The sequence below is a fragment of the Strix uralensis genome, chromosome 2 (genome assembly GCF_047716275.1).
Source record: "Strix uralensis isolate ZFMK-TIS-50842 chromosome 2, bStrUra1, whole genome shotgun sequence".
Lineage (NCBI taxonomy): Eukaryota > Metazoa > Chordata > Aves > Strigiformes > Strigidae > Strix > Strix uralensis.
The window spans coordinates 126879633-126887697 of record NC_133973.1 but is presented as its reverse complement, the minus strand read 5'-3'; the positions used below and the strand labels follow the sequence as shown (position 1 = coordinate 126887697).

Genomic DNA, 8065 nt, shown 5'->3' with positions numbered 1-8065 from the left:
CTCTGAGTCATGGGGCCTTGATAAAAGGTAGTAAAATAGCACTGGATTCCAAGTGTGGGACTGCGAACACCTTGTGAAAGGACAGGCTAGCTGCAAGGAGTGGTAGGCATTTCAGTCTCTTTAATACTCAGGTGAGAAAGACCTGCACAAAGCTTGAAATTATTTCAGAAATGTAAGTTTATTACAGGACATTGGGAAAGACAGTTTCTTGTTTTTTTTTTTTTTTCCCATTTATAGTAATTTATAAAAAGATTTTTCTCACTTCACTGCTGGCTGCTGCAAATTGAATGTGGAATGGGGCACCCTAGTGTGACATTCAAGATAATTTCCACAGCACAGGAAGAGGTTTGCTTTCCTGTGCCATACAAGGTACAGTTTTTGGAATGCCCATATTTTTCATTATTCAAAATCAGATTTTATTCTGCTAAGAACATTAAGTACTGCAAACTACTCCAGACAGCTGCAGCCATACGAATTTTCTTAGCCACCCCAAGAAGAACATACCTCACTCGTCTTTAAATGCATCAGAATTGTGCAATCACTAGAGGATATCTTGCAGAGAAATGTTCCACTTTTATTACTTGCTGTCAGAGATATCATCTCTTCTCTCAAAGCAGTTAATTTAGGAACTGATTCCAGAGAGCTAACATCTTAGTTGAAATGAAATGTCCCAAATGTCTGATCTGAGAAATACCCAGGTGCTTTACAGAATAAGAGAGTAACATTCAAAAGCAAATTAAAAATTCAAACTGTGGGATCCTTTAGCTGCCACTCGACAATAATGCAAAGATTCTCTGATCAAAAGGTCCTAGTCCAAACTCAGTAGTGTTTAATTACCCATTCTCCAACTGTGGATGGTATGTCCAACATTCTCCAAAGTAGCTTTTAGGGGTTTAGTTCTCTATTTGAAGAAAAGCTTTCTGAATATTCAGAATTTTTCTTTCCTAAGATAAAGTAATGTGTGATTCAGCACTGGCAGCAGATGCTGAGCTAACAGGTTGGTGTTTGCCATCTACTTATGCAAAGAACAGGCATCCATTTTTCTTCAACTCTACCTTAGAAAAAGTGTCTGTGATGTAAGAGATTCCTCTATTTATCAATGTCCATCTTCCCTTCTACTCCTCTGAGGGTATTTACACACAAAAAAAAGGATTTGTGACATATATCTGTTCATTCATTCTGAACAGATCTTGACTTTCAAACCCCAGTTCAGAAGGGATGCCTTCCTACCCAGTTGCACTGGATCTAAGCCAGCAACCTAAAGGACACATCTTGACCATTTTCATGTTGCTACGAAGAGACTTAGAAAAGGGGAGGGAGGTCTGATGTGATTAGACTGTTGCTTTAGTGTTTAAGTACCAGTAAACCACACACACAGCCCCAGCAGTAAAAAGGCTTAGTCATGCAGGTAACAGCGACATACATGCAGAGAATCCTGTCCTGCAAGCAGATCCAAAGTCAACTTGACAAAGACAAAGAAATCCTTCCTGGCAAGAGTTTGCCTTCTCCCCTTTAGGGGCTCCAGGCCATTATCATCAGCCTGCACCAAAGATGAAGCTCTTTCATACCACCTCCTGCAGAATCTCCCTCTTGGTTTTATCACATGTGGTTACACAGTCCCTAGGTAGGCCAGGGCTCCACATCTTCCCACCATTTTAGCTCTAGCCAAATCTATGTGCGGTCCTTATAGATTTTCCAGGGCCACCATTTAGCTCACAGCTACTATTGGCTCAACTGCAGAGATGTCTGTCTTTCCTGACTGGATGTTGGAGGCTGATGGAAGGACATGGGAGGCCTGAAACCTCTTGAGGTTGCTGTTTTCTGGCCAAGCCAGTCGGTAGGATGGGACCGTGGAGGGAAGCCTCTGTTCTGCAGGCCCAGGAGGTTTTCTGCACATGTTGAGCAAAGCCTTCAGTTCTGATCGGAAGTTGTCATTGAGCCAGCAGTAGATGAAGGGGTTGTAGCAAGTGCTGCTCATTGCAAACCAGTGAAAAGCAAAGTACAGGGCATTGTTGGTGTGGATGGTCTGGCTGGAGAGAAGGACGACGTAGCAATTCAAGGGGAACCAGCAGACTGCGAAGAGGATGACAACAAGCATCAGCATCTTTATGGTCTTCCTATTCTTTTTGCGGAGGGCAAAGTACTGCTCAGTGGTGACGTCCCCGATGACATTGCGCAGCCAGAGTTTCTTGGCTACTGTCATATAGGCAGCAGAGATGATCAGAAGGGGCAGGACGTAGAGCAAAATGAAGGTTGTTAAGTCAAGGTACTTCCAAAAGAGGTCAGCAGGCTCGGGAAAATCTGGCAGACACAGGCATCGGGTAACCTCTTCACTGCAAGGGGAGATACCCAACAGAGAGTGAGAGCGCACATGGCCGGGCACCACAGGAGAAGTACATCAGACACAAAGAGGTAGGTGGGAGAGGGCTCCTGCCATACAGCCTGGAGGCAGAACCTTCATTTATGCACATAAATCACAGTTAAGCGGAGCTCTGCTGACCAAGGATTTGAGCCATGGAGCAGCCTGTGAGCAATGTGGTAATAATTTCTCGTGGGCATTCATGACCTTATAATAATTTTATGAATTTCATCAATTACAAAATTTCCAGCTGCACAGAAGCAGGTTTTTATTCTCTGTCCTTTGGCAAACAGAAACACAGTCTGCACATATTAAGGACATTTCCCTCATTAAAGCACTTTCCAAATATCAAGGCTCATGACAGCATTTTATGGAACAAGAAGCTGAGGCAGATTTTTTCACTTTCCCAGGGCTAAAGAGTAGATTAAAATCTGTTTGGTTTTAAGTTTTTTCCCCATTTCTGGTCTGCCCAAACAGGTTAGATTGGTACATCATGCAAAATGCCAGTGTATAGACATAGAGGGTCCAGGTCAGATCCTCTAATTTAGCCTATTTCATGTGATTAGTGTGAGAGAATAGAGATAAAATAATTAAAAATAGAAACAAGGACAGGATATCAGCCATTGCAAAAGGAATCTGATGAAAATTACAGACTAGATCCATATTTGGCTGACCTCAATATAATCTCAGGGCTTTCAGTAGAAGATGCCAAAGTATGGCCACTGAGAGTTTGGCCTCCAAGGAGACTGTGGAGGAAAGCAAAACACATCCTTACCTGTATTCAAAGGTAAAGAGTTTTTGGTAGATAGCATGTGGTAGGGAAAAACAAGTTGCCATGATCCAAATTACAGAAATGTAGATAACACCTTTTGCAGTAGATATGCGAGGTTTCAGAGGGTGCATTATAACCTGTGCAAAATAAACCAATATTCAGGCTTATGACATTTCAGGAAATAATGATATCATTTTTTCATATTATCTTCCAGCCTCAGATCTACTACTTAACATGGAAATTCAGCATACAAGCAGTACAGTCTTCACCCAGCTCCCACTGCCTGTAAGCTGTATATGAAAGCCTGAATTTTTCCTCCATGGAAATGGGTAAAGTCAGATCCCAGTCCTATCCTCACATTCCAGTATTTGCATCTAGGTGTGAAAAACTGGTACCAGGGGGTCTTGCACACATGTTCATTTCCAGGTTCAATTTCATTAATAACCAAAAAAAAAAAAAAAAAGAGACAATAGTCTCAGACTCTTCAGTGTCGGTGACCCAAAGAACCAGAAGTTTGTGAGTTAACTGGACCTCCCCTGGGGATGCTTTGACAGCCAGTGCATTTTCTGGAAATGAGAAGCTTTCTAGCAGAAAATGTCAACTGTCAACTGTTTTGTATGGTTGTTGGGGGACTCCAGACCAATAATGCCCTACTGTCCCCAGTTTTGACCCCATTATCAACAGCAAGCCACAGCTCTGCTTGTGACGAACACCAGTGTGCTACAGTCAGGTCTCCGGTATTGGTGGTAACAAGTGAGTGAGACATCCCAGAGTAAGGTGAGACAGCTGTGGAAGCTAACTGGGATGTCCCTATGTCCATGGTGCTGGACAAACCACCCCAGAGGAGAGCTGCCGTGTGAATTCCTATCAGGATCTTGGACTTTCTCCTCGTTTGAGAGCTACTGGATTATCTACCACAGAAGAGCTCCCATTCCCCAGCTTGAAGTGATTGCAAGGCACTGGACATCTCCCATCACCCACCTTGTTGCAGACTTGAAACTATTCTTTCCATCTGACAGCAAGAACTGCTTCCCTACCCTTTCAGCTCCTCATGCATCTTACATTAACCAGGGAGCTGAGAAGAAAAGGACAAGGAATCATCCTTACTCATTTTAATTATGCCCTCCCAAGCTTTCCGTCTGTCTGCTTCAGAGAGCTCTCACCTGGTGCCTGTCCACGGCGATGGCTGTGAGAGTCAAGGCAGAGACGTGGAGGGAGCAGTACTGCGCAAACCTACTGACGTGGCACATCCCCTTCCCGAATATCCAGGTACTGTTCACAAAACGAGCCTAAAACAAGAACACCATTTTTTTTTTGCACACACCCCCCCACCTCCCCATGCTTATAGATACCTGAGATACCTCTGGCACATAATTCCTTGCGTTATGTAAAAGTTATTTTTAAAAAAGCAGGTTCTTTGTATAGTTGTATAATCTTCTGGCTTCTGAACCCTGAAGAGGTAGGTTAGTGCTGCTCAGTGGCTAAACAATATCCTTCATGACAATACAGCAGCACAGTATGAAAGAAGTATGTTCTGTTTTATTCACAGTGTGTCCTTCTGCAGTCTAACTATTGAGTCAATACATTTGTTTTTCCATTAAACCTTCTTCACAGGATAGAGCTGACCTATACACCTTATCTTACTTCAAAGCAAACTACAGCTTTACAACAGAGCTTGTAAAATGATTGTGAGCATTAATCTTTCTTTTGAGAAGTTCATAGTATTACCTTGGAAATACTTCAGAGAAGGGAAGGAAAAAAAAAGACCAGATACTACAAAGTACTAAGTAATCACTGCAAGGTTATTATTGTTCAAGTACTATCAGGGACACTTTTAGTAAATGGATAGTTTCAGATCTTCAACTAGATAACAGGAATTTGAGAAGGAAAAGACGTGGAGTCCCGAAGATAACTCCAATCACTATAATTTGGACTGGACAGGTATCTGCAGAACATCCATCCACTGCCTATAGCGACGTAAAGAAGAAAAGGCCACTGAAGTAACTGCAATGCCTTTATGGTATCCCTGCCCCAGTCTTACCAGTGTAAAAGGTGTGTTGAGGACCGTGATCATGATATCAGCTACAGCCAGGTTCACAATGAACAAGCTGGTGGCGGACTGCATGCGCTTGGTCTTGATGACAACGTGACAGACCAGGACATTGCCGAAGAGGGAGAAGACAATGATGAAGGAATATGCCGCGACGAGCAGGGCTTTCACCGTGATGCTCTGTGACTCCGCTCCGTACCGGCTCCTGCCCACAAAGCTCTGCCAGTCAGCCAGGCTGTCGTTATCCCAGGAAAAGAAACCCGAGATGTTTGGGATTACAAAAGTCTTCTCCAGGCTCCCATTGAGGGGCAACTTTCCTGGGGTCACAAAGGCGTTAACCAAGTTGGGGAGGAAGAGCCAGACAAAACAGGAAAACATCTCTGAAATGCCACTCTGATCCTCTAATTTGGAAATAGCTCATTTGTGAGAGAGGAGAGCTCACGCTGTGTGCCAGGAGAGCTGTCCTCCCCTCGCTCAGCCCAGGCGCGCTCGGGGCTGCAAACACAGCGTGCAAGCAGCAGGAGCGGGTGGATGCTCCTGCTTCCCGCAGCGTGCCTCCCTCCTGCTCAGCTCACCGCTACTTCTGCTCCTTCAGCCGGCTTTATACCTCCAGGTGAGCTCTGAGCCAGGCTCTTCTGCAGCCATTGGGCTGCATGACATTATTTCTGCTCTGACGTGCTGCTTTTCCACCCAGTCACGCTCCCCTGGGCGTTAGTCCAAGACAAGCACATCTGTGAGAAAGGCAAATCAATCTCTCCAGTCATCAGCATCCTTTTTCTCTACCAGCAGCCCAGCTCATGCAAATTCTGTGCTGTTTATAAACCAGCAGTGTGTGTGGCAGCTCTGCTCTCTTCCAGGACACAGTTCAAATTTAGGTTCAGTTTTAAAGGTCTGGCAGTCAAGTTTTACCTTATTTCACAGCATGACACTTACTAATTAGCATAGAATAGGGAAGTAACAGATGAACTGTGAATAACAAGCCAGCTTACTGTACTTAGAGTATTTTTCCAAAGACCTTTTTTCCCCTCAGAGAGACAAATACTTAAGTTTCCCTTGGCAGGGATTTCCTCTTGGCCAAGGGAATAAAAAGTTTGATGTGAAACTGTGCTTTCTAGGGCTTGTAGAAATATAGAGGTGGTTACAAAGAGGTGATTGTATGGGACAGAGGATGGGAAGGGATGTCACAGCCCAGTGAGAGCAGTATCCAAAGCAACAGGCAGCCATACGCTGGATCCAAGCACTGACAAGGTGGCAGCATTTATGTTCCCTGTGCCTTCCCCCCAAAACCACAGTAAGAAATGTAAAATCAGTATCAGGAGACCAAGAGCCACAAATCCTACACAGCCCAGAGAGATGCATCCCTCCACAAGTGCACATGTAAGGTGCTGCCCCTCTGCTGGATCTGCTTGGGTGGTGCTAACTAACCCCAGCCAGAGCAGGTTTTGTACATAGAAGGCCTTATTTAACCATCAATTAAAAGACCATTATCTGAAAAGCTTGTATTATAAGCTGGTCACTCAGTGATGAAAATAACACTTCCAGAAGATGCTTGTGACTCCCCCAGTGAACCACTCGGGCTGCTTTCTCCTCACCACTGCTCAGGAGTTGAACACAGCAGGACAGGCAGCATGGCCAGCCCACAGCACTCCTCTGCAAACTGCTGTCAGCATCTATTTCTTCCACAAAATTGTCCAACTTCAGCTCTTTCAGCAGCTTGACTGTCTCAGAGGAAGCTTTCCAGCAAACCTGCTGGAGCTGCTAAGGTGGCAGTCACCTGTGACCGTTCAGGGAGAAGAAAGAAATCTGTGTCCACCTCAGAAGTGCTTGGCCAGCAGGGATGCCCCCAATCTGATGCTGCCAGGAAGGTACAGTCTCACAATGTAACATAAAGGCCCAGGGAAAGGGCAGAAAGCGGGACAGGGCAGTGTTCTGGTGTGGGTTTGGGATGAGAACAGAGCTGTTGGTGGCATATGTCCCCCTTCTCGCTGGGCTGCTCCAGCAGCTCCCAGGTCCCCTTCATTTTCAGTGCTGCTGGCCAGTGCATAAGGGTATTCTGTGTTCTGGCACTCAAACTCCAGCTCTTCTTCTTCCACATCTATCAGATCCTGCTCCCCTGTACTATAATCCATATTTCAGCAGAAATGATTACTTTTGTCTATATACTCCCTGTCGCAGATGAAAGTATTGACACGGTAATATTTAGTAAGAAATCTAGGTTTATTAATAACTAACAGCAATTTATTATTATAAAATAATTCAGAGATACTAAAAGAAAGAAAAGCGACTTATTCAGATTCTAAAATGACAAGATTCACACTAACTTACTTAACGGTACCTATATATATACACATGCATGCACATAACAAAATGGACAAACATACAGAAACAAAGGTGTTTGGATTCAGTAGAATGAACACAGAACGGACATACACACACAGAAACAAGGGTACGTACCCACACACACACACACAGAATAAAGAGAAGCTAGCTCGAAGAAAATTTCCCTCTCGAGTTTAGAGCAAATACTCACAATGCCTTGGCATTCCTCAACGGGCGATAATTGAGACTCGAGCAGGGGACTTTGCCCTGGCCTTCCGTCTGGAGCAGACGACACCTTAAGGGTTTGGTACCTGAGAGGCGTCCCAGCTCAGGGGAGATGCTGGTCACAGGCCCACTGCGATCCAGGAGAGCTCAAAGGGTCTCCCTGGTGGTCGCCGTTTATAGGGTCCAAGATAATTGACTTTTGTCAAATGCCTTCTGGTGCCTTCCAGCAGTTACAAAAGAATTTGATTAATGTGCGACTCTGTTATTGTTCCCATTTGACCACATCCCAGGCACAGGTGTGCCAGGCCCTTAGGAGTTGATGGGCTATTTTAACCATTTC

At 44.6% G+C, this 8065-nt stretch overlaps 1 protein-coding gene across 1 annotated transcript; it reads right to left on the bottom strand.

Moving 5' to 3' along the window:
- Positions 1-230: 230 nt before the first annotated feature.
- GPR83 (G protein-coupled receptor 83) lies at positions 231-5731 on the bottom strand. The gene is made up of 4 exons (XM_074861048.1): positions 5173-5731; positions 4295-4420; positions 3135-3268; positions 231-2333 (listed from the first exon to the last, which is right to left on the bottom strand). Exons 1-4 carry the CDS (start codon positions 5557-5559, stop codon positions 1709-1711), a joined length of 1272 nt encoding a protein of 423 aa, XP_074717149.1. The 5' UTR covers positions 5560-5731; the 3' UTR covers positions 231-1708.
- Positions 5732-8065: the final 2334 nt, after the last annotated feature.